The following is a 27,703-nucleotide window of genomic DNA, read 5'->3' on the forward strand; positions in this document are numbered from 1 at the left end:
CATTGTGCATGTCTCTCTCCAGACTTTACGTTCCAATTCTGTAAAGGAATCAGTGCTAGCCACTCCTCAGGAGGGCTTGAGTTCAATCCCATAATCATATCCACTCCAAAAACTCAACCTTGTGAGCTGACAGAGGAAGACTACAGCAATCCAAACGCTGTCTACAGCCTCTCTAGCAGATGTGACAACGTGCCGACTGTCAGCATGGCATATTCCGCCTGTATAAGTAAGAAAACAGTCATGAAGCACGCTTTCAAGTACATGCGGCAAAAATATAAATCAAATCAAATCAGTTTCATTTATATAGCGCCAGATCACAACAAACAGTTGCCCCAAGGCGCTTCATATTGCAAGGCAAAGCTATACAATAATTACAGAAAAACCCCAACTGTCAAAACGACCCCCTGTGAGCAAGTACTTGGCGACAGTGGGAAGGAAAAACTCCCTTTTAACAGGAAGAAACCTCCAGCAGAACCAGGCTCAGGGAGGGGCAGTCTTCTGCTGGGACTGGTTGGGGCTGAGGGAGAGAACCAGGAAAAAGACATGCTGTGGAGGGGAGCAGAGATCAATCACTAATGATTAAATGCAGAGTGGTGCATACAGAGCAAAAAGAGAAAGAAACACTCAGTGCATCATGGGAACCCCCCAGCAGTCTAAGTCTATAGCAGCATAACTAAGGGATGGTTCAGGGTCACCTGATCCAGCCCTAACTATAAGCTTTAGCAAAAAGGAAAGTTTTAAGCCTAATCTTAAAAGTAGAGAGGGGGTCTGTCTCCCTGATCCGAATTGGGAGCTCGTTCCAGAGGAAAGGAGCCTGAAAGCTGAAGGCTCTGCTTCCCATTCTACTCTTACAAACCCTAGGAACTACAAGTAAGCCTGCAGTCTGAGAGCGAAGCGCTCTATTGGGGTGATATGGTACTATGAGGTCCCTAAGATAAGATGGGACCTGATTATTCAAAACCTTATAAGTAAGAAGAAGAATTTTAAATTCTATTCTAGAATTAACAGGAAGCCAATGAAAAGAGGCCAATATGGGTGAGATATGCTCTCTCCTTCTAGTCCCTGTCAGTACTCTAGCTGCAGCATTTTGAATTAACTGAAGGCTTTTTAGGGAACTTTTAGGACAACCTGATAATAATGAATTACAATAATCCAGCCTAGAGGAAATAAATGCATGAATTAGTTTTTCAGCATCACTCTGAGACAAGACCTTTCTAATTTTAGAGATATTGCGCAAATGCAAAAAAGCAGTCCTACATATTTGTTTAATATGCGCTTTGAATGACATATCCTGATCAAAAATGACTCCAAGATTTCTCACAGTATTACTAGAGGTCAGGGTAATGCCATCCAGAGTAAGGATCTGGTTAGACACCATGTTTCTAATATTTGTGGGGCCAAGTACAATAACTTCAGTTTTATCTGAGTTTAAAAGCAGGAAATTAGAGGTCATCCATGTCTTTATGTCTGTAAGACAATCCTGCAGTTTAGCTAATTGGTGTGTGTCCTCTGGCTTCATGGATAGATAAAGCTGGGTATCATCTGCGTAACAATGAAAATTTAAGCAATGCTGTCTAATTGGTCCTAGCACAGAACCTTGTGGAACTCCATAATTAACCTTAGTCTGTGAAGAAGATTCCCCATTTACATGAACAAATTGTAATCTATTCGATAAATATGATTCAAACCACCGCAGTGCAGTGCCTTTAATACCTATGGCATGCTCTAATCTCTGTAATAAAGTTTTATGGTCAACAGTATCAAAAGCAGCACTGAGGTCTAACAGAACAAGCACAGAGATGAGTCCACTGTCTGAGGCCATAAGAAGATCATTTGTAACCTTCACTAATGCTGTTTCTGTACTATGATGAATTCTAAACCCTGACTGAAACTCTTCAAATAGACCATTCCTCTGCAGATGATCAGTTAGCTGTTTTACAACTACCCTTTCAAGAATTTTTAAGAGAAAAGGAAGGTTGGAGATTGGCCTATAATTAGCTAAGATAGCTGGGTCAAGTGATGGCTTTTTAAGTAATGGTTTAATTACTGCGACCTTAAAAGCCTGTGGTACATAGCCAACTAATAAAGACAGATTGATCATACAAACCCTGGCAAAAATTATGGAATCACCGGCCTCAGAGGATGTTCATTCTATTGTTTAATTTTGTAGAAAAAAAGCAGATCACAGACATGACACAAAACTAAAGTCATTTGAAATGGCAACTTTCTGGCTTTAAGAAACACTATAAGAAATCAAGAAAAAAGATTGTTGCAGTCAGTAACGGTTACTTTTTTAGACCAAGCAGAGGAAAAAAATATGGACTCACTCAATTCTGAGGAATAAATTATGGAATCACCCTGTAAATTTTCATCACCAAAACTAACACCTGCATCATATCACATCTGCTGGTTAACATTGACCCTATGTCATGACATTGACCCTATGTGTCTTTTTGCAAGGAATGTTTTCACAGTTTTTGCTCTATGGCAAGATGCATTATCATCTTGAAAAATGATTTCATCATCCCCAAACATCAGAAAAGTGTCCAAAATATCAACGTAAACTTGTGCATTTATTGATGATGTAATGACAGCCATCTCCCCAGTGCCTTTACCTGACATGCAGCCCCATATCATCAATGACTGTGGAAATTTACATGTTCTCTTCAGGCAGTCATCTTTATAAATCTCATTGGAACGGCACCAAACAAAAGTTCCAGCATCATCATCTTGCCCAATGCAGATTTGAGATTCATCACTGAATATGACTTTCATCCAGTCATCCACAGTCCACGATTGCTTTTCCTTAGCCCATTGTAACCTTGTTTTTTTCTGTTTAGGTGTTAATGATGGCTTTCGTTTAGCTTTTCTGTATGTAAATCCCATTTCCTTTAGGCGGTTTCTTACAGTTCGGTCAGAGATGTTGACGCCAGTTTCCTCTCATTCGTTCCTCATTTGTTTTGTTGTGCATTTTCATATTTTGAGACATATTGCTTTAAGTTTTCTGTCTTGATGGTTTGATGTCTTCCTTGGTCTACCAGTATGTTTGCCTTTAACAACCTTCCCATGTTGTTTGTATTTGGTCCAGAGTTTAGACACAGCTGACTGTGAACAACCAACATCTTTTGCAACACTGTGTGATGATTTACCCTCTTTTAAGAGTTTGATAATCCTCTCCTTTGTTTCAATTGACATCTCTCGTGTTGGAGCCATGATTCATGTCAGTCCACTTGGTGCAACAGCTCTCCAAGGTGTTATCGTTCCTTTTTAGATGCAGACTAACGAGCAGATGTGATTTGATGCAGGTGTTAGTTTTGGGGATGAAAATTTACAGGGTGATTCCATAATTTATTCCTCAGAATTGAGTGAGTCCATATTTTTTTCCTCTGCTTGGTCTAAATTAGTAACTGTTACTGACTGCAACAATCTTTTTTTCTTGATTTCTTATAGTGTTTCTTAAAGCCACAAAGTTGCCATTTGAAATTACTTTAGTTTTGTGTCATGTCTGTGATCTGCTTTTTTCTACAAAATTAAACAACTGAATGAACATCCTCCGAGGCCGGTGATTCCATAATTTTTGCCAGGGTTTGTATTTAAGATTGAAGCATTAATTAATGGTAGGGCTTCCTTGAGCAGCCTGGTAGGAATGGGGTCTAATAGACATGTTGATGGTTTGGAGGAAGTAACTAATGAAAATAACTCAAGACAGAACAATCGGAGAGAAAGAGTCTAACCAAATACCGGCATCACTGAAAGCAGCCAAAGAGAACGATATGTCTTTGGGATGGTTATGAGTAATTTTTTCTCTAATAGTTAACATTTTATTAGCAAAGAAAGTCATGAAGTCATTACTAGTAAAAGTTAAAGGAATACTCGGCTCAATAGAGCTCTGACTCTTTGTCAGCCTGGCTACAGTGCTGAAAAGAAACCTGGGGTTGTTCTTATTTTCTTCAATTAGTGATGAGTAGTAAGATGTCCTAGCTTTACGGAGGGCTTTTTTATAGAGCAACAGACTCTTTTTCCAGGCTAAGTGAAGATCTTCTAAATTAGTGAGACGCCATTTTCTCTCCAACTTACGGGTTATCTGCTTTAAGCTGCAAGTTTGTGAGTTATACCACGGAGTCAGGCACTTCTGATTTAAGGTTCTCTTTTTCAGAGGAGCTACAGCATCCAAAATTGTCCTCAATGAGGATATAAAACTATTGACGAGATAATCTATCTCACTCACAGAGTTTAGGTAGCTACTCTGCCCTTTGTTGGTATATGGCATTGGAGAACATAAAGAAGGAATCATATCCTTAAACCTAGTTACAGCGCTTTCTGAAAGACTTCTACTGTAATGAAACGTATTCCCCACTACTGGGTAGTCCATCAGAGTAAATGTAAATGTTATTAAGAAATGACAGAAGGGGGTTTTCAGGGAATACTGTTAAATCTTCAATTTCCATACCAGAAGTCAGAACAAGATCTAAGGTATGATTAAAGTGGTGGGTGGACTTATTTACATTTTGAGCAAAGCCAATCGAGTCTAACAATAGATTAAATGCAGTGTTGAGGCTGTTGTTCTCGGCATCTGTGTGGATGTTAAAATCGCCCACTATAATTATCTTATCTGAGCTAAGTACTAAGTCAGACAAAAGGTCAGAAAATTCACAGAGAAACTCACAGTAACGACCAGGAGGACGATAGATAACAACAAATAAAACTGGTTTTTGGGACTTCCAATTTGGATGGACAAGACTAAGAGACAAGCTTTCAAATGAATTAAAGCTCTGTCTGGGTTTTTGATTAATTAATAAGCTGGAGTGGAAGATTGCTGCTAATCCTCCGCCTCCCCGTGCTACGAGCATTCTGGCAGTTAGTGTGACTCGGGGGTGTTGACTCATTTAAACTAACATATTCATCCTGCTGTAACCAGGTTTCTGTAAGGCAGAATAAATCAATTATATCATTTACTAACAGGGACATAGAAGAGAGAGTTCTAATGTTTAATAGACCACATTTAACTGTTTTAGTCTGTGGTGCAGTTGAAGGTGCTATATTATTTTTTCTTTTTGAATTTTTATGCTTAAATAGATTTTTGCTGGTTATTGGTGGTCTCTACGGGCATTGTCTCTACGGGGATGGGGTAATGAGGGGATGGCAGTTGGAGAGAAGCTGCAGAGAGGTGTGTAAGACTACAACTCTGCTTCCTGGTCCCAACCCTGGATAGTCACGGTTTGGAGGATTTAAGAAAATTGGCCAGATTTCTAGAAATGAGAGCTGCTCCATCCAAAGTGGGATGGATGCCGTCTCTCCTAACAAGACCAGGTTTTCCCCAGATGCTTTGTCAATTATCTATGAAGCCCACCTCATTTTTTGGACACCACTCAGACAGCCAGCAATTCAAGGAGAACATGCGGCTAAACATGTCACTTCCTGTCTGTTTGGGGAGGGTCCCAGAGAAAACTACAGAGTCCGACATTGTTTTTGCAAAGTTACACACCGATTCAATGTTAATTTTAGTGACCTCCGATTGGCGTAACCGGGTGTCATTACTGCCGACGTGAATTACAGTCTTACCAAATTTACGCTTAGCCTTAGCCAGCAATTTCAAATTTCCTTCAATGTCGCCTGCTCTGGCCCCCGGAAGACAATTGACTATGGTTGCTGGTGTCGCTAACTTCACATTTCTCAAAACAGAGTCGCCAATAACCAAAGTTTGATCCTCAGCGGGTGCGTCGCTGAGTGGGGAAAAACGGTTAGAAATGTTAACGGGTTGGCGGTGACTACACTTCCTCCTCACAGTCACCCAGTCGGCCTGCTTTCCCGGCTGCTCGGGATCTGCCGGGAGGGAACTAACGGCGGCTAAGCTACCTTGGTCCGCACCGACTACAGGGGCCTGGCTAGCTGTAGGATTTTCCAAGGTGCGGAGCCGAGTCTCCAATTCGCCCAGCCTGGCCTCCAAAGCTACGAATAAGCTACACTTATTACAAGTACCATTACTGCTAAAGGAGGCCGAGGAATAACTAAACATTTCACACCCAGAGCAGAAAAGTGCGGGAGAGACAGGAGAAGCCGCCATGCTAAACTAGCTAAGAGCTAGTAGCTGCGCTAAGCTAGCGGATTCCTAAAAACACGCAAAGTGAATAATGTGTAAATAATTTAGAGGTGATTCAGCAGAGGGAGTGCTTTAGTTAAGGCACGTGAAGATTACACTGTGAAACAAATCGTTATCTAGTTAACTAGATCAATCTAACTGCGCAGATTAAACAGCTAACAGATACAGCAAAACACCGCTGTGCTCCGGAACAGGAAGTGATACAATACCGCAGTGAGAGCCAACCACCAGTAGAGGTTCAACACCAACAAAGTCGCAAACAACAAACGCAGATGCAACTTTAAATGCAACTTTTGTTTTTGTTCCCATTTTTCATGGGTTGAAGTTAAAGATCTAACACTTCTTATGTGTACACAATAAAAATACATGTCATTTGTTAAAATCTGTGTTAGGGAGCATGTCACCTTTGCCAACATAATCCATCCACCTGGGAGATGTGACATGTCAAGATGCTTTTTAAACAGCATGATTATTGCACACTTGTACCTTGTCCTGGTCACAATAAAGGATGCTTGAAAATACAGTTTTATCACACAGCAGTATGCGACAGATGTTACATGTTTTGAAAGAGCAGGCAGTTGGCATGATGACTGCAGGAATATCCATCAGAGCTGGTGCCTGTCACGTGTGTGTTTTATAATGTTTGCTGTCAGTGCCATGGCCATGTAATTTGCAGCAACACACACTTAATGTTGTGCATAAGACAGCTAGGCAGTGATAATATATCACTTTTCTGAGCATACATATTCTGGTGCCAACACAGCAAATGACAGAAGGAGAAATGTGTACAAATGCCTCACTTCTTTGCCTCCCCAATTTCCACCTGACGTTTGTTTAGAATATCTCCTGGCCAACCAGCATGACTCCCTTGGAGTTCAGGCACTACATGACATGGGAAACCTGCAGTACTGTCTCGGAAACAAAAGGTGAGAAATCTGCATTATGTCATCACCACTGTGTGTGTGTGTGTGTGTGTGAGAGACAGTTTGTGTGTTTTGAAGTAATTCTATAATTATAGTATTTTGTGCTGTATGTATATACCCACGATTACACTGCAAAAAATGCAAAGATTAACAATCGAGTATTGTGATTTTTCTCACAGTTTAAAAATAATTTTATTATTGTATGGTTTATTCCCAGGAAAGCACATTCAAACTGGTGTAAAGCAGTAGACTGTGCATTAAAGAGCTCTAATGTGCTGGAGAAATGGGATGGGGTGTCATTTGGGAGTGACTCATTCCATCAGACGGTGAAAATTTGTGGCATTTGGGGCTGTCTGCAGGCTGCTGGCATCACTGCTAAAATCGCACAGTAGGTTTGACTAAGGTTGAATGTGTGCTCTGTAAGCATATGCTATATTTTCTGGAGTATAAGACAGACTAAAACGAAAGATGCTACATCCAATAACGAAGCTTCAGAGCTTTCATTTGAAAGAGATGGCTCGGATTTTCGTAGGATGTACACAGAGGAGACGGCACACTTCACCCCGAAACTCTTAATTTTTTGAGAGTCTGTCGAATTTTGGATCCTAATGTTTGCTGACTCTGCTGTCTGTTGCAGAATGCTGTTTTACTGCCGCCATGAACGTGCACATGGAATTTCTCCACAATGCTATTTTTACAACCTGTCTGAACATGCAGATGTATTTCTTACATTGGAAGAAGCCAGAAAACAGACATTCATTTCCACAGCAGAGCAACAACATGAACAGAAAACAGATAAATGCACTGTGAGCTGATTTAAAACTGAACTTACTGTAAGTTTGTGTTGGACTGCTCTGTCACTTTGGAAAATGTTCCACATAGAAAGTAATCCACAAGAGGTCAGTACTGTGCTCAAAATGTCCATTTGATAATCCACTGTTAAATGAGAAAGAGAAAAAATCCCAAATAGCTGATTCTGCTCTGGAAAGAGATTTGAATAAAACAGTCTGGCCTCTGATCACAAAACAGGGTCCTGGCAGGTCCGTAGCTGGGAAGAGCCATGAACCAGTTTTGTGAGCCATGAGCCAGTCCTTGTCTTCAGCCGGCGGGAGAGGTGAGGCAACGGGGCGACTGCTCCCCCAGCCACAGCACAGGCTTATAAATTCGCTTCTCACCCAAAGTGTGGCATAAAATCTGTCCCAAGATGTTTTGCTTCATCGAGGGGACTTCGGAACCACCAGAATAAGATCACAAAAAAAGAAAGAAAGAAATACTGTAACATGTTTCTTTACTGGAAGACCACACTTTTGAATGAAGATGGACTTTTTTTCACTATGTGGAAGAAACCTTATTTGGACTTACTTGAAAATACAAGGGCAGCAGGGTTTGCAGCCAAGTGGTTAGTGCACTTGGTTTGAGTGCAGCAGGCTCGCATTTCAAACCCCACCTCTGTCACAGTTCTCCATGTAATGTGGAGTTGCGTCAGAATGGCATCCAGTGTAAAACTTGCAAGCTGAACATCTGGCTCCACCTCAGATCTGCTGTGGTGACCCTGACTGGAAAAAAAACAGAGCAGTCAAAGGGACTTAATTACTTACAAGGATAGCTCTTTTAATAAGAAAATGAATGGTGTTTTTTTTTTTATATATAAATGTACTAAAAAAGGAGTTTAAATTATAATTAATTTATGTTCTTCGTTTACCTCACGTGATTGTCTGTTCAGTGGGTTAAAGCAGCACTTTGTGTTTGTAATAAAAAAACATTAATTAGCTCTTAGCTTCTGATGGCTAAAGCAGTGTTTTTTTTGTAAATATATAAGTGATACACCGGGTTTCGAATGTTTCATTGTGTAGTACGTTCATCTCACATGAGCAGTTTACTCATTTTGTGCCCTTCCAGTGACATTAATTAGCTTGTTAGTTATGCTCATTTACACCATGTGTGCCTTATAAATGAATAATACAGCGATTTAATCCATTTTGCTTTTTCTTGCATGAAGTGCGACTTATACTCCGGTGTGACTTGTACTCTGGAAAATACGGTATGTGTTTAATTATAGATTTATCAGGGACTTGTTTTGACTTACAGGTATATCTTAATTTCTGATACCAACCAGCGGACCAAATGCTGTCTTTTGTCTGCCTACCTCTTTAAGGTAATGGTTGTAGGAAATAACAGTATCTCATATTTCTATTCAAAAATGCATTTATGTTTCTAACAGAATGCGCTGTTGGGAAAATGGTAGTAGCAGGTACGTTTGCTCTTATGCATGTGCATTATTTGTGTTTGTCCTGTATTTGTAGTGTGTGCTGTGTTGCTCTTTGGCTCAACCACAGTCCGACCTCCAATACGCCTCATACAGGATAGGAGATGAACTACTTCCTGAAGTTGACCTGTTCTCAGAACCCCACAGGGTTCATCTTGGTACCACCATAGCCAACCTTAACTTTATCTGCCACTGGCTTTTCTCTACAGGCTACTACATCACGGTACATACACACAGTTAGAGCACTTTGTCCTTTATTGTGAACTGTGCTGCTCAAGATCAGTTATGCCTCTGTTTTAGCTACTGCCTATACTGGCCCTTTACCAACATTTGGTGGGGACTGTGTGCCGAGACCTACAACGCAGTGTTGAGAGCAAAATACTGAAGGTGCATTTTAGTTTTCTTATATGCCTTCATCCTGTTCTGGTTGCAGTTTTTAATGTGTGCTGGTGTTGTCTGTAGGTACTTGTTCTGACTGAGCTGAGTCTCTTCACTCAAGCTGTAAAGGAGATACTTGAACTGACACAAGGAACAGATATCCCTCTAGCTCATGGTCACAACATCTGTAAAGATGATCTTCCGGTATGAACACATGATATGCTATTTGTTTATATGCTGTTAAAGCTAATATTACAGTGGGTGAGTCATTCTAAATAATTAACTTCTGCTTTGCTCTTTGTCTGAAATGGTGCCTGTTAGACTTGGATGACATCCATTAAACTGTTAGAGCAGGGACCAACAGGGTCATGCTGATTATTCAAAGTGACTGATTGAGACAATGCAGTCTCACCTCAGTTCATGATGGCATCACATCAAATGATCTAATCTATTACATCATGGTCATACCCACACAAAATGTAGTAGATTTTTCTGATGGTATCACAATCCATCCATCCATCCATCCATTTTCTTCCGCTTTATCCGGACTCGGGTCGCGGGGACAGCAGCTCAAGCAAAGCCGCCCAGACCTCCCGATCCACACACACCTCCCCCAGCTCCTCCGGGGGAACCCCAAGGCGTTCCCAAGCCAGCTGAGAGATGTAGTCCCTCCAGCGTGTCCTGGGTCTTCCCTGGGGCCTCCTCCCAATGGGACGTGCCCGGAACACCTCTCCAGCGAGGCGTCCAGGGGGCAAAGAAAAGATGCCCGAGCCACCTCAACTGACTCCTTTTGACGTGGAGGAGCAGCGGCTCGACTCCGAGCTCCTTCCGAGTGACCCAGCTCCTCACCCTATCTCTAAGGGAGCGCCCAGCCACCCTGCGGAGGAAACTCATCTCGGCCGCTTGTATTCGCGATCTCGTTCTTTCGGTCATGAGCCAAATCTCATGACCATAGATGAGGATCGGAACGTAGATCGATCGGTAAATCGAGAGCTTTGCCCCCCTACTCAGCTCTCTCTTCACCACAACGGTCCGATACAGCAACCGCATCACTGCAGATGCTGCACCAATCCGTCTATCGATCTCACGCTCCATCCGTCCCTCACTCGTGAACAAGACCCCGAGATACTTAAACTCCTCCACTTGAGGCAAGGACACTCCACCGACCTGAAGAGGGCAAAGCACCTTTTTCCGGTCGAGAACCATGGCCACGGATTTGGAGGTGCTGATTTTCATCCCGGACGCTTCACACTCGGCTGCAAACCGCCCCAGTGCACGCTGAAGGTCCTGATTTGACGAAGCCAACAGAACCACATCGTCCGCAAACAGCAGAGATTAGATTCTGTGGTTCCCAAACCAGACCCCCTCTACACCCTGGCTGTGCCTAGAAATTCTGTCCATAAAAATAATGAACAGAACCGGTGACAAAGGGCAGCCCTGGCGGAGGCCAACGTGCACTGGAAACAGGTTTGACTTACTACTGGCAATGCGAACCAAGCTCCTGCTGCGGTCGTACAGTGACCGGATAGCCCTTAGCAAAGGACCCCGGACCCCGTACTACCGGAGCACTCCCCACAGGGTGCCCGAGGGACACAGTCGAACGCCTTCTCCAGATCCACAAAACACATGTGGACTGGTTGGGCGAACTCCCATGAACCCTCGAGCACCCGATGGAGCGTGTAGAGCTGGTTCAGTGTGCCGCGACCAGAACAAAAACCACACTGCTCCTCCTGAATCCGAGGTTCGACCATTGGTCGAATTCTCCTCTCCAGTACTCTGGAATAGACCTTACCGGGGAGGCTGAGGAGTGTGATCCCCCTATAGTTGGAACACACCCTCCGGTCCTCCTTCTTCAACAGAGGGACCACCACCCCAGTCTGCCAATCCAGAGGCACTGTCCCCGATCGCCACGCGATGTTGCAGAGGCGTGTCAGCCAAGACAGTACCGCAACATCCAGAGACTTTAGGTACTCAGAACGGATTTCATCCACCCCAGGAGCCTTGCCACTGAGGCGCTTTCTAACCACCTCGGTGATTTCGGCCTGGGTAATGGATGAGTCCGCCTCTGAGTCCCCAGTCTCTGCTTCCTCTTCGGAAGACGTGACGATGGGATTGAGGAGATCCTCGAAGTCCACCGCCCGACAACATCCCCAGTCAGGGTTAACAGCTCCCCACCCGCACCATAGACAGTGCTGGTGGAGAGCTGCTTCCACCTCCTGAGGCGTCGGACGGTTTGCCAGAATCTCTTCGAGGCTGACCGATAGTCCTCCTCCATAGCCTCCCCGAACTCGTCCCAGACCCGAATTTTTTGCCCCTGTGACCGCACGGGCTGCGGCATGCTTGGCCTGCCGGTACCTGTCAGCTGCCTCTGGGGTCCCATCTACCAGCAAAGATAAGTAGGACTCCTTCTTCAGCTTGACTGCATCCCTTACTTCCAGTGTCCACCACCGGGTTCGGGGATTGCCGCCACGACAGGCACCAGACACCTTGCAACCACAGCTACGAGCGTCCGCATCAACAGTGGAGGTGGAGAACATGGTCCACTCGGACTCCATGTCTCCAACCTCCCCCGGGATCTGGGAGAAGCTCTCCCGGAGGTGGGAGTTGAAGACGTCGCTGACAGAGGGTTCCGCCAGTCGTTCCCAGCAGACCCTCACGGTACGTTTGGGCCTGCCAGGTCTGACCGGCTTCCTCCCCTCCCAGCGGATCCAACTCACCACCAGGTGGTGATCGGTCGACAGCTCTGCTCCTCTCTTCACTCGAGTGTCCGAGACACATGGCCGAAGGTCAGATGGTACGACTACAAAGTCAATCATTGACCTCCGGCTCAGGGTGTCCTGGTGCCACGTGCACTTATGGACACCCTTGTGCTCGAACATGGTGTTCGTGATGGACAAACTGTGACTAGCACAGAAGTCCAACAACTGAACACCACTCGGGTTCAGATCGGGGAGGCTGTGCTTCCCGATCACCCCCCTCCAGGTCTCACTGTCGCCGTCCACATGGGCATTGAAATCCCCCAGGAGAACAATGGAGTCCCCAGTCGGAGCGCTATCTAGTACCCCTCCCAGGGACTCCAGGAAGGTCGGGTACTCTGCAGTGCTGCTCGGCCCGTAGGCCGAGACAACGGTGATAGACCTGTCCCCGACCCGAAGGCGTAGGGACGCGACCCTCTCGTTCATCGGAGTGAACTCCAATACATGGCGACTGAGCTGGGGAGCAATAAGCAATGCGAAACCAGCTCTCCGCCTCTCCCTGTGGGCAACGCCAGAAAAATGAAGCGTCCAGCCCCTCTCCAGGAGTTGGGTACCAGAGCCCAAGCTGTGCATGGAGGTGAGCCCGACTATCTCTAGTCGGTATCTCTCAACCTCCCGCACAAGCTCAGGCTCCTTCCCCCCTAGCGAGGTGACATTCCACGTCCCAACAGCCAGGGGCTGTGAGCATGGACCGGGCCGCCGGGCCACCCGCCCTCGACCGCCACCCAATCCTCTCTGCTCCTGACCCCCATGGCCCCCTCTGCAGGTGGTGAACCCACAGGAGGGTGGGCCCACATCGTTCTTTCAGGCTGAGCCCGGCCGGGCCCCATGGGCTAAGGCCCGACCGCCAGGCGCTCGCGCGCGAGCCCCAACTCCAGGCCTGGCTCAAGGGTGGGGCCCCAGCTCCGCCATACTGGGCGACGTCTCGGTCCTTGATTTTTTACTGGTCATGGAGGTTCTGAACTGCCCTTAGTCTGACCCGTCACCTAGGACCTGTTTGCCTTGAGAGGCCCTACAGGGAGCACAAAGCCCCCAACAACATAGCTCCTAGGATCATCTGGGTACGCAAACTCCCCCACCACGTTAAGGTGGCAGCTAGAGGGGGAGATTTGCTGTTATAGAAATAAATTAAATTAAATTCTGTATTTTTAGATTTTATGTACACATTTTACTTATTTATATTTATTTATTAATATTATATATTTAGCCAGCTTTCATGCAAGGGTGGTGGCCAAGTGTTTAATGTGCTTGGTTTCAGTGCAGAAGGTTCTTGGTTCAAATCCCACCCCTGCCACATTTCTCTATGTAATGTGGAGTTGCGTCAGGAAGGCATCCGGCGTAAAACCTATACCAATTCAACATACAGATCCACCTTGGATTTGCTGTGGCAACCATGAGTCCAAACAAGGGAGCAGCCGAAGGGACTTACTATATTTAGCCACTTTTCATTATTTTTAAAGTTTTGGGAGCATTAAATGTGCTTAAATCTTATGTGTAGTATTGTATTTTACACTTTTTTGTTCTGTCTGTCTCTCTTTGTGTCTTATGTCTTAATCTGCTTAAATATCAAAACTTGTATCTTGATTCTGATGACATTCAGTGAACGGATATTCTGTAATCAATGTGATAAACAAAAATAAGTTTTTGTTCTGAAACATTCTTTTTAATATGCAGCCAATGAGGAGATTCTGCAGTAGCAAATCTCTCCAGGACAATATTGAGGTATGTTTAAATTTTCTGCAGAACTGCCAGTAATGGTTACAATGCTCTGAAATACAGATTAGGAATTGAATAAAAATATATATCATGAATATGTATCTCTCTCTGACTAAATTACAAAGGTTTTCTTTCACAGAAGATGTTTAATAGATTGGAATTCTCCGTTTGTGTGTATATGTATGTTGATTGTTGTTAGGCTTTGGATGATCTGGTGAACTGCAACTTTGCTCCAGATGTGCAATCACTGTATGGATCCACACTGTGTCAGAGATGCAACCTGGCTCGTGTAAAACTAATCTTGGCTCTGTGTAGCACTGTACATGGAATTCCAATGCCAGGTTTGTAAGCAAGAGTGTTTTTCTTCTTTATGCTCTCATTATCATATTGTTCATCCTTCACAACCAGATAACTGTTTGTTCTAAGTAATAAGAGGGCTAGACATGAAAATGAAGTGCCAAAAGTGAAGTAGATCTGTGTTTTTTGCCTACTTAAAGAAAAAATAATTTTTGAAACTCACAGTGAAGTCAAAAACTAATTTTTATTTTAATTTCAGTGTTATTTTGTATTCATGTTTGAAGTGTACTGCTATGCGGGATGTTCATTTAAAACCCAGTGTATCTATCGCTGGGATTTCCCAGATTTTTTCATCACTAATTTATACAATAAATATTGAAAGCATGACACAACATACATTTTGTTAGCAATTTGATGGAAACTACACTTGAAAGTTGGTCTCACAAACAATGACCTGACCCAAAATTAAGTCAAGACTTTAGGAATTTTTTAGGAAATCTGGTTTCAAATGTACTGTTTGGTACAAGTCTTCCAATTTATTAGGATGTTTGGGTTTTAGTCACTCTCCTGGCATTGCAAACAATCTTTGTTTCAACCTGGGAGGGAAGTGTTATCCCGACTGACTGGAAGAAGACTGGAAGACTTCCATTTCTCACTCCATCCCTGTCTGGAATGGAAAGGGTGATCACCTGGGCTGCTACAACTATTAGGATATTACACTGCTCTCTGTGCTGGGAAAGGTACATACAAGGCTCATTCTGAACAGGTTTCAGACCTGGTTACTTACCATTCAGTGACTGGAGCAAAAGAGAGCCATAGAGTGCAAACTAAACTTTGCGAGTATTCATTGAACTCAGTAGCAAATTTTGGCAGTGCTTTGTTGCAGTCTGTGGTGTTAGTCTCAATCTGGTTTATTCGGTTGACTATGCTGTTCTGTCGGATATCCTGAAAACTCATAAGATCCCCAGTGGGTGCTGGAAATTATAGCTGGCGTGTTCATAATGGATGTGTTCTGGCTCCTACTCTGTTCAGTGCTGGTATGGATTGGGTGTTGTTGGGTAGGATTGTGAAGTTCAGCAGCTTAGATGTCTTTGTGAAGAAAGTTTTACCAGCCTTGAGTTTGCAGGTGATGCTGTGATCTTTGCAGAATTAGTGACTGTAGCACTTGAGAAGCTGACTGAGAAGTTGGAGTATCTGGGTTTGCAAATGTCTTGATCAAGACTAAGAACCAAGGCTTTCAACAACTTCCTGATCTGATCCTGATGTACTTATCTTGACAATGCACATGCATGTCTCTGGGTCTTCAGCCTTTGAGATAGAGAAACACCTGTGAAGAGCTAATGAAATCATGAAGTCACTGGACAGAGGTGTTTGTCAGTGCTGGTACCTCTGTAGAACAAAGGTCCAATTCTTAAGGGTCCTAGTGCTTCCAGTCATATTATATGGTTCTGAGTCTTGGACTTTAACCAGTGACATAAGGCCACGGCTCACTATCTTTTGTACTAGGTCAAAGAAAATATAGTATCAAGAGGCGACACAATAGAACACCCCATAGCAACAGATTCCCCCATGGCTACATCCTTCCACTGCCATGTTGGACTGTTTTAAACCCATCAGACCCACACAGTCTATGGTCAGCACATATGATGTGGCTGAATAAAATGAGTACATTGTATGGTAAATGGACTGCATTTATACAGCGCTTTTCCATCCACATCAGACACTCGAAGGGCTTTACAAATAATGGCTTACATTCACCCCGATGCGAGGGAGCTGCCATACAAGGTACTCACTACACACCTGAAGCAACTAGGGGATTAAGGACATTGCCTTAAGAGCACTTAGTGATTTTCTGGTCAGGCTGGGATTTGAACCGGGGATCTTCTGGTCTCAAGCCCAACGCTTAACCACTAGACCATCACCTCCCCTTAATACATAAGTAGCCTTAACACATTCATGACATGTAATGAGCCAACACTCCATACGTACAGTTACTTTCACTAATGGTGTCAAATCTCATGTATCAGAATAATATAGTTTGACATCACAAATATAAAGCATATTACAGATAACTGAAAATATGGCATAAACAAACCAAACTGTTCATGCAAACTGTACACATCCATAAAATGGTGATCTGATGTATTGACAGCATTATGACTCTTCCTCAGAAATCACAGCTGACATTGGAATATTTTTACTTATACTTTTATCTTTAATTTGCATTTGCATTGGATATTAGAGTGCAAGTTTTCATATTTCTGTCCAAACCCACCGCTGTTATTGTCTGTATTTCCAGTTTAAACTAATCCACTGCCAGCGAACAGGAAGAGTTGCTGTTAGATCCTGCACCGTAAACCTGAAAAGTATTGAGGGAAACAATTGCCACAAAATTTTTGAGTTTCTAAACTTAAAAGTCAATTATTCTCAGAACTTAAAAGTTTAGATTCCGTTACTTATACTTCATGATTACAGTTTAATTAAAGTGTTCATTAAGTAAAAGTAAGTCTCTTCGGCTACTCCCTTGTTTTCACTCGGGGGGTCGCCACAACAGATCCAAGGTGGAAGTGCATAGTGATTTGGCAAATTTTACATCAGATGCCCTTCCTGATGCAACTCCGCATTACATGCAGAAATATGGCAGGGGTAGGGTTGAACCGGAAACCCTCTACACCAAATCAAAGCGCACTAACCACTTGGCCACCGTCCCTGCTAAAGTAATTATTAAGTCAACTCAAACATTTTCATAGTTACATAAACGTGTGCTTCCATATCATCCCTCACCACATCTACCGTATGTTGCTGACATCAGACACATGCAGTAATGCTGAAGCAATAGAAATACGTGGAATTCAAATAACCACAGAATCTCGTCTCTGCTGTTTGCGGACGATGTGGTTCTGTTGGCTTCATCAAATCAGGACCTTCAGCATGCATTGGGGTGGTTTGCAGCCGAGTGTGAAGCGTCCGGGATGAAAATCAGCACCTCCAAATCCGAGACCATGGTTCTCGACCGGAAAAAGGTGCTTTGCCCTCTTCAGGTCGGTGGAGTGTCCTTGCCTCAAGTGGAGGAGTTTAAGTATCTCGGGGTCTTGTTCACGAGTGAGGGACGGATGGAGCGTGAGATCGATAGACGGATCGGTGCAGCATCTGCAGTGATGCGGTCGCTGTATCGGACCGTCGTGGTGAAGAGAGAGCTGAGTAGGGGGGCAAAGCTCTCGATTTACCGATCGATCTACGTTCCGATCCTCACCTATGGTCATGACATTTGGCTCATGACCGAAAGAACGAGATCGCGAGTACAAGCGGCCGAGATGAGTTTCCTCCGCAGGGTGGCTGGGCGCTCCCTTAGAGATAGGGTGAAGAGCTCGGTCACTCGGGAGGACCTCGGAGTCGAGCCGCTGCTCCTCCACCTCAAAAGGAGTCAGTTGAGGTGGCTCGGGCATCTTTTCCGGATGCCCCCTGGACACCTCGCTGGAGAGGTGTTCCGGGCACGTCCCACTGGGAGGAGGCCCCGGGGAAGACCCATGACACGCTGGAGGGACTACATCTCTCGGCTGGCTTGGGAACGCCTTGGGGTACCCCTGGAAGAGCTGGAGGAGGTGTGTGTGGATCGGGAGGTCTGGGCGGCTTTGCTTGAGCTGCTGCCCCCGCGACCCGACTCCGGATAAAGCGGAAGAAAATGGATGGATGGATGGAATTCAAATATATAATTCTTTTAAGTTGTGCTTAATTTGTGCTTTGAAATTTTTCTTACTTAATATACAATTAGTTCAAGTCAATCAAAATTCTGAGTTTAAAAATTTAGTTTAATTTACTCAAAAACTACACAAACTTGAAATATTTAAGTAAGTAGAAGGTTTTTTGTAAAAAAAAAAAAAAAATTGAGTTTACACTACTTAATGTATTTAATTAAATTGAATATTCAGATTTACAGTGTGCATTCATTTTTTGTTTTAATGAACATAAAGGAAGTCATTTGAAGGAGACGCAGCACACAGAGTAAATGAAGTTTTTTAATGTCACCTGTTCGTGTTTTTTTCTCTGAGTTAAAAATCACAGCTTCATGAAAACCTATTCACATAAGACTTCTGGAAGTGCTTCAGTTCCTTATCGTGGAATTGCTTGTGACTAACTGCAGCGTTTTAAACCTCTGTTTACTCTGGGTGTGTTTCTCAGTTGCCAACATGTAGAAAATAAATCACTTATTTTAAGAGCTTTTTCTGTAATTATTTTATTCATCACAGTGGGCCCAGCGTTCACCACAGCTATCCATTGTGTCTTCAGTATTCTGCTCACAATGAAAAACCTCAATATTGATCCATTAAGACAAAAAAAGTATGTTAAATTACACTGTTGTGAATGCTGATGTTAACATCAGCAGTTCAAGATGGCGGCAGTGCTTTCACAGCGCCGTCAGTGGCTATTGACTAAAGTGCATTGGAGTGTCGTCTCTTGGTACTCTGTTCTCTTTGACTAGGTTTCATCAGTGGTCCCATGGATAATGTTGTAATAACTTTATGTCAAAAAAATGGTTATTTAGTGGGAGTTAGTTAGTTTTAAGGACCCCAGCAACTGGAAAAGGCCCAGAGAACTCCCACATATCAACTGGTTGCAAGAGAGAGATTGCTATTTTCGGAAAGTGGGAAGAGACTGCTTGTCTGGCATAGTATGCTAGATTTTGTGATGCTTTCAAAATGAGACCAAGATAGTCATCACATCCTTTTGGCTATTTTTTTGTTTGTTTGTATGTTTGTTTTTTGCAATGAAACAGAAGACGTCAGTGTCCATTTTAAGTTCTTGAGACTTGGAATATCCTTTTCTAGTTGTTTGCAATGTCTGTAGCTCGGACATCTAGTAATCCATGGTTAAACCTCTTTCTAAAATGAGTTAATTTTGTTTATTTTATTTACTTGTTGGTCGCAGTTTGCTCCAATGGTGAATGACAAAACCTGCTTTGGCTGTCATTGTCATGTTTTGGCCCTGGATCTGCTCAGAATAAGGTTGTCCCCCAGTCTTCGTACGTTTCCCTGTCTTGGTCCTTCTGTCCGGCCCTGGGTGTTTATTTTCTGTTTCTTACACTTCAGTCTTGGTTTTATTATCTGTTACACTTCTGCCGCGTTAAGTTCTGTTCTAGTTTAGTCTCTTGCTTTTTATTTGTCATTCTGTGTGATCATGCTAGGTTTTGAGAGTTATCTGTTACACTTCAGCCACTTATTGAGTTCTGTTCTAGTTTAGTCTTCATCATTTATCTTCTGGTTAGTTAGTCATTCCATATTAGTCCCTCAGGTTTTTCTGTTACACTTCAGCCACTTGTTGAGTTCTGTTCTAGTTTAGATCCAGCCGTTAATTTTCTGTTTCTGCTTTTTCATTTGTTTATTCTGTTTCCCTCACATTAGTATTTTAGGTATCATTATTTCCTAATTGTTTAACATTTGTTCAGTCACTGTCACATTCCTCTTTTTGCTGCTTTTATCTGACACGCCCACCTGTCACTTCACTCGTCTCATCCAGCCACGCCTTCTTCCCTGCACCTGCATCCCATCACGCCCTGATTTACCTCTGCTTTTAAACCCCTTGTTCTTCACAGCTCACTGCTAGTTTGTTGTGCATGTTGCCTCGTTCCAAGCCTCTCGTTGTTCTGCTATTTTGTCTGAGCCAGTTGACCTGCTTCTCTGTGCCTGAACCCTGCTTGTTTTTTGAATCCATTTTTGCCTCCTCGGATACACCTGTTTGCCCGTGCTTCAACTCTGCTTGTTACTGACCATGCCGCCACCTCACAACTGTCTGTACCGCCGCCTGCCTGCTTGTCACCCTGTGTATCAACCTCAGCCTGTTTTTGATTAAACCTTTTTCTAAATCCCACCTCTGAGCCATGAGTCTGCATTTGTGTCCACCTGCCTGCCGTGCCATGTCATCACAGTTCCTGACACATGTAGCGTCGCACGCTATCTTGTAAGCCCAACACAAAAAGACATTCTGAGCATTTCGTGATGTGTTGTGCCCTGTTGGGTTGCCCTTTGTGATAATGGCTTCAGAGGCAGATTTCGCAGAACTTTTTTTAAATACAACATCAACTCTTTGATAAAATGGTGATTCTCTTAAAAATTGCAGAGAGGATACGGAATATAAATACACAATGATAGTAATAATGTAACAAATTTTAAAGAACAGCTAAAATTTGGAAATGCATTTAAAGGGTATCAAAACAAAGTTCTAATGTGATTATATCAGGAACACCTGTAAAGCAGTCTGTGCCGGAAAAGGATGAGGAAAAGAAGCCAGGAAATGAGCCAACATTGCTGGATTTTGATTGCCTTCAGGAGAAACTCATTCCAGAAAATATTAAGGTAAGACTGCTAGAGGGACACCTTCCCACTGCCACCAGTTTTTTAAAAAAATATTTATTTGTATAAAATGAGCCCCCCTCCTCTTCCCCATGATAAATGTCATGGGAAAGCTTGCACTAATAGTGTATGCTTTTCAGATATATGCATCATCCTGAGAGTGAATATAAATTTACCCACTGCAAATTTGTCTATAGTTTGTGTGAAATCAGGGTTTTACTGATTACTTTCTTATGCATAATAATTTGAAACAACCTAGATTGTTTTGGTTTATGTTTAAGTTTAAAGACACATATGCTTTAATTCTTCAGGTGGCAGTGTTACTACAATCATGACCACACAGTTCCAAGTGACAATAATCCAAAAATACTACAAACACACTGGGTGAAAAAGACAGATGAGGTGGTAACAAAAAACACTATCAAAAACTACTGCGGGGTAAAGACACTTAAAGGTAACCAGGAACAAGGAACTGAATGTAATCGACTGGCAGTGAGGAAGCAGATGGGTGTGACTTATATACCAAACAAACTGAGTGATAGGTGTAACACTCAAACACAACACATGAGAACTGAATGAACACAAAGTGGCTAAAACTGGCATCTATAGGGAAGTAGAAAATAAAGCAATGATCACAAAATCTAACAGAGGAAGTAACAAAATCAACATCTGATCCGAGTGCAATATCTGATAGAAACGAACATGGAAATAAACCCATGTACAAACCAGAACTACTGATATAACAGAAAACATCACTATTGTGAAAACAAGTACCAGAACAGAGATACAATAAACACGTGACTGAATAAATAGACAAAGCATAATGGAGCACATAAACATGAATGCAGAAAACAGGACCCTTGGACACGGCGGAGCTGTCAGACGCCAAGCACAGCTGACAGGCATGACCATAACAACTGCATAAGGCAAAGGAACAGATAGGGGAGGTGATGGTCTAGTGGTTAAGGTGTTGGGCTTGAGTCCAGAAGATCATGGGTTCAAATCCCCACCTAACTGGAAAATCACTAAGGGCCCTTGGGCAAGGCCTTTAATCCCCTATTGCTCCCGGTGTGTAGTGAGCACCTTGTATGGCAGCACCCTGACATCGGGTTGAATGTGAGGCATAATTGTAAAGCGCTTTGAGCGTCTGATGCAGATGGAAAAGCGCTATATAAATGCAATCCATTTACCATTTTATAACAGATAAACAAGACAACAGAAGAACACTCATACACACACGCACACACACGTAGACAACAAGAGAACAGACATGCATGCGCACACACACACACACACACACACACACACGTATCCAGGAGGCAGAACACTCACTCATGCATCCATACACCGAAACACGAGCTCAGAACAGGAGGCATGCCCACACACACTCGCAGCTGACAGAAAAATGACAGACAGCAGAATGACAGGTGCGCACACATACATTCGGGGCCAACCCACACATACAACGGACACTAGGGGCAGACACGATTAAGAGGAGTCCACACAGAGACAACACAATTATCCCGGCTCAGACAGAACCCCAACATAGATAGTGATACAGTGGGGAAAATAAGTATTTGACCCCCTGTCAGTTTTGCAGGTTTTCCCACCTACAAAGAATGAAGAGGTCTGTAATTTTTATCGTAGGTACACTTCAACTGTGAGAGACAGAATCTAAAAAAAATCCAGAAAATCACATTGTATGATTTTTAAATAATTAATTTGCATTCTATTGCATAAAATAAGTATTTGACCCCCTACCAACCAGCAAGAATTCTGGCTCTCACAGACCTGTTAATTTTTCTTTAAGAAGCCCTCTTATTCTGCACTCTTTACCTGTATTAATTGCACCTGTTTGAACTTGTTACCTGTATAAAAGACACCTGTTCACACACTCAATCAATCACACTCCAACGTGTCCACCATAGCCAAGACCAAAGAGCTGTCTAAGGACATCATGGACAAAACTGTAGACCTGCACAAGACTGGAATGGACTACAGGACAACAGGCAAGCAGCTTGGTAGAAGACAACAACTGTTATGATTATTTATTAGAAAGTGGAAGAAACACAAGATGACTGTCAATCTCCCTTGGTCTGGGATTCCATGCAAGATCTCACTTTGTGGAGTAAGGATGATTCTGAGAAAGCTCAAAACTACACAGGAGGACCTGGTCAATGACCTGAATAGAGCTGGGACCACAGTCACAAAGATTACATTAGTAACACATGATGCTGTCATGGTTTAAAATCCTACAGGGCAGCAAGGTCCTCCTGCTCAAGCCAGCACATATCCAGGCCCATTTGAAGTTCACCAGTGACCATCTGGATGATCCAGAGGAGGTATGGGAGAAGGTCATGTGGTCAGATGAGACCAGAATAGAGCTTTTTGGAATCAACTCCACTTACCATGTTTAGAGGATGAGAACAACCCCAAGAAAACCATCCCAACCGTGAAGCATGGGGGTGGGAACATCATACTCTGGGGGTGCTCTTCTGCAAAGGGGATGGGACGACTGTACCATATTGAAGGGAGGATGGATGGGGTCATGTATTGCGAGATTTTGGCAAACAACCTCCTTCCCTCAGTAAGAGCACTGAAGATGGGTCATGGCTGGGTCTTCCAGCATGACAGTGACCCCAAACACACAGCCAGGGCAACTAGGGAGAGGCTCTGTAAGAAGCATTTCAAGGTCCTGGAGTGGCCTGGCCAGTCTCCAGACCTGAACTCAATAGAAAATCTTTGGAGGGAGCTGAAACTCCAAACCTGAAAGATTTGGAGAAGATCTGGAGGAGTGGACCAAAATCCCTGTTGCAGTGTGTGAGAACTTGGTCAAGAACTACAGGAAACGTCTGACCTCTATAATGGCAAACAAATGTTTCTGTACCAATTGTTAAGCTCTGTTTTTCTAGGGGGTCAAATACTTATTTTATGCAATAAACAGCAAATTAATTATTTAAAAATCATACAATGTGATTTACTGGATTTTTTTTAGATTCTATCTCTCACAGTTGAAGTGTACCTACGATAAAAATTACAGACCTCTCCATTCTTTGTAGGTGGGAAAACCTGCAAAACTGACAGGGGGTCAAATACTTATTTTCCCCACTGTACTTCAAGAATGATGGTGGTGGTGGTTTTTTGGCTGCTCCCGTGTTTAGGATTGCCACCGCAGATCCAACACAGATCCACATTAGGATTTGAAACAGGTTTTATTCCGAATGCCCTTCCTGATGTAACTCCAGTTTATCCCAGAGAAACACACACAGCCCCTAGCCTTCTGAAGACGTCTTTCATCTAAGTACTAACCAGGACCCACTCTGCTCAGTTTCTGACTTCTAACAGGTTCAGCCTTGGAAAGAGCAGACTGGCTGCTTCAGTATTTCAAATTTTTTTCTTATATAATATTTTCCCAGAATTAATTTGTGTATTGTGACATGATTGGCATTTCATGGACATGATTTCAAGTCACAGTTAACAATTGGAGGGTGTCCAGTTTGGTAACCACAGAATTGCATATCTGCCTTTTGCAGATGATATGGTTCTGTTGGCTTGATGAGGATCAGTATCTCCAAATCTGAGACCATGGTCCTCTGTGAGAAAAGGGTGGATTACCCCCTCTGGGTCAGAGAGTTAATGCCTCTTGGTGTCTTGTTCAATAGAAGGGGTAACACAGATTTGGGCTGTGTCTGAGGTCCTGCAGAAGTTGTCCTGGACTGTCATGGTGAAAAACAGCTGAGCCAGAAGGCAAGACTCTCGATTGAACAGTTGATTTACACTCCTATCCTCACCTATCATCAAGAGCTTTGGGTAATGACCAAAAGAACAAGGTATGGATACAACCAGCAGAAACTGAGTTCCTCTATCAGGTATCTGGACGTACACTCAGGGACAGGATGATAGGCTCAAATATTTGGGACAGACTCAGAGTAGAGCCTCTTCTCCTTCACATAAAAAGTAGCCAGCTGAGGTGGTTCAGGCATCTGTTGAGGATGCCCCCGGTCCTCTTCCTCAGTAGGCCTTCCACGCAGTTCCAACTGGATGGAGCCCCAGGGAAGACCCAGACTATGATAGACGGCTTATATCTCCCAGCTGTCTTGTGAATGCCTCAGAATTTCTTAGGAAGAGTTAGAGGGCTTGACTGAGGATAGGGATGTGTGGTGTGCCATGGTGACCCAGACCTGGATAAGCTGCAGAAAATGACTGAGTGATTGGCATCCACTTTTCCACACTAACTATAAACATTTTTGTTTCTTTAGAAATTAATGTATTAACTTATTTATTTACTCATTATTTCAACCAAATATTCTTCTTGTTATATATTGACCTTCTTGTCAGCCTTTTGTTTGTGTTGATTGCAGATTTGTGAGTTTTGTTTGCTTTTGTTAAGCCTCTGTTCACATACCTGTCTCACTGGTGATCACTCACCTGTCCCATATAATCAGTCCTCAGTATTTATGTCCTCTCTGATATAATGAAATTGTCTTTTCATCTGTTGGTTTTCTGTAGTTTCGTAGGCTGAGATCCTGCACCCCTGTTCATTCCCCCACTGTGATGAGGTGGAGGAGGGTAATAACCCTGCCCTTTATATGATGGCAATACAGCCAGTTCCTGATTCAGTGATGGGGTTTCACCACTTCCTCTTGTATATCTTTGTCCCTCTCTGCCCTGTTTCCTGGTTTGCTGATGTTATGAATGCCTTGGCAGATTGCTGAACCCTTTGCAATCTCACAGCTACCTGACTGCCCCCCCAAAATTCATCCCGCGCTACAGCTGTTTGCCTGGTGCCCTGAGCTCTTCATCACGTTACAGCCATCTGGCTGGTTTTCCAGAACACCCTCTCTTCTGTTGCGTTGAATGTCACACTGTTACAACCTCCCAGCTGCTCTCCATATGTCTCAAAAATACCATGGCCAGTTGTCCGAGTTGTTTCATCCTTATTGCAGTCTTTTGGTCGTCCCCAAATATCTGTTTTGATTTGGCCTCCTGGCTACCTCCCAGATGAATCAGCCTCTGGGCTGTTGTCTGGATGTTATGGTTCTTCAGTACTGTTCAGTTGCTTCCATTCACCTGTAGTGTTTTATCAGCTCCCTTAAAATGATTAAATTCCTGCCACTTACACTGCAGTCACTTTGGGATATTAAAACTAAATTTTTGCCACCAACCAAACACAACATCTGGAACTTCTGAAATTGCTTTTTTAGCTATTACAGTCTTGAAAGAGGGCAAGTGTAGTTTTAAATGATAGAAGAATTTATCTGGTCACATTTGAGTGGATTAAATGTATATACGAGATCTGTTAGAAAAGTATCCGACCTTATTATTTTTTTCAAAAACCATATGGATGTGAATCACGTGTGATTACATCAGACATGCTTGAACCCTCGTGGGCATGCGAGAGTTTTTTCACGCCTGTCGGTTACGTCATTCGCCTGTGGGCAGTCTTTGAGTGAAGAGTGGCCCACCCTCTCGTTGATTTTTTCATTGTTTAGGAATGGCTCAGAGACTGCTGCTTTGTTTGATAAAAACTTTTTCAAAAACTGTAAGGCACAACTGAGTGGACACCATTCGATAAATTCAGCTGGTTTTCGGTAAAAATTTTAACGGCTGATGAGAGATTTTAGTCTGTAAGTGTCGCTTTAAGGACGGCCCACGGCGCCTGATGGCGATCTGCGCTCTGAGGCGGCGTTGTCTCGCTGTTTCAAGCTGAAAACTTACACATTTCAGGCTCTGTTCACCCAGGTCGTCGTCAGAGAACAGAGAAGTTTCAGAAGTCGGCATGAGGAGTTTATGCGGACATTCCACTGTTAAAGGAGATTTTGTAATGAAAGAACGTGCGGGCAGATTCGCATGTCGGGCCGGACCCGACCCGGGGGGTCATGACAGGAAAAACACCTCCATGTTGGAAACCTTAACGGACAAGTTGGAACATGCCCAGCTGTTAAAATATTTCTCAGATACTCACTTGTTGAAAGCCATCAAAAGCCGCCTGAATTTTACAAATGGTTTTCAACATGGAGGTGTTTTTCCTGTCGCGGCGCAGACGGATTTGCGGCGTCGTCACGGAACCAACTCGGCGAATTTGCCCACACGTTCTTTCATTACAAAATCTTCTTTAACAGTGGAATGTCCGCATAAACTCCTCATGCCGACTTCTTCTGAAACTTCTCTGTTCTCTGACGACGTCCTGGGTGAACAGAGCCTTAAATTAGGAAGTTTTCAGCTCGAAACAGCCAGACGGACGCCACCTCCGATCGCGCCGCGCCGATCCGCTTTGTGAGCTGTCCTTAAAGCGAAAGAAACTCCACAATCTCTCATCAGCCGTTAAACTTTTCACCGAAAACCAGCAGAATTTCTTGAATAGTGTCCACTCGGATATCCCTCACAGGTCCTGAAAAAATTTTGTTAAAGCAACGCGCGCCGTCTCCAGCAGCGTCTCAGACAAAGGATTTCAGCCGAGAGGGCTGGACCACTGCTCACTCAAAGCCTGCCCACAGGCGAATCACGTCACCGACATGCGTGAAAAAACTCACGCATGCGCATGAGGGTTCAAGCATGTCTGGTGTAATAGCACGTGATTCAAATCCATATAGGTTTTTTGTTTTTTTTTTATAAAACTGTCGGTTTCTTTTCTAATAGACCTCTTATTTGTATATATGTCAATGTATTAACATATGAATTTGAAAGAAATATTTTTTCATTTCACTGTCTAAAGTACAGTGAGGAAAATAAGTATTTGAAAACCCTCCGATTTTGCAAGTTCTCCCACTTAGAAATCATGGAGGGGTCTGAAATTTTCATCTTAGGTGCATATCCACTGTGAGAGACATAATCTAAAAAAAAAATCCGGAAATCACATAGTTTGATTTTTTTAATAATTTATTTGTATGTTACTGCTGCAAATAAGTATTTAAACACCT

At 43.3% G+C, this 27,703-nt stretch overlaps 1 protein-coding gene across 1 annotated transcript in view; it reads left to right on the plus strand.

The window, feature by feature from the left end:
- Positions 1–27,703, plus strand: part of LOC117517415 (cilia- and flagella-associated protein 54-like) — a 133,783-nt gene that overhangs the window by 81,150 nt on the left and 24,930 nt on the right. The window contains exons 40-49 of the mRNA XM_034178419.1: positions 23–226; positions 6,939–7,026; positions 7,241–7,411; positions 9,112–9,178; positions 9,327–9,512; positions 9,590–9,676; positions 9,752–9,871; positions 14,098–14,145; positions 14,339–14,480; positions 20,671–20,786. Coding sequence (XP_034034310.1) covers positions 23–226; positions 6,939–7,026; positions 7,241–7,411; positions 9,112–9,178; positions 9,327–9,512; positions 9,590–9,676; positions 9,752–9,871; positions 14,098–14,145; positions 14,339–14,480; positions 20,671–20,786 — 1,229 coding nt within the window. The remainder of the gene's footprint in view (positions 1–22; positions 227–6,938; positions 7,027–7,240; positions 7,412–9,111; positions 9,179–9,326; positions 9,513–9,589; positions 9,677–9,751; positions 9,872–14,097; positions 14,146–14,338; positions 14,481–20,670; positions 20,787–27,703) is intronic.

The sequence above is a fragment of the Thalassophryne amazonica genome, chromosome 9, assembly GCF_902500255.1.
Source record: "Thalassophryne amazonica chromosome 9, fThaAma1.1, whole genome shotgun sequence".
Classification (NCBI taxonomy): Eukaryota; Metazoa; Chordata; class Actinopteri; order Batrachoidiformes; family Batrachoididae; genus Thalassophryne; species Thalassophryne amazonica.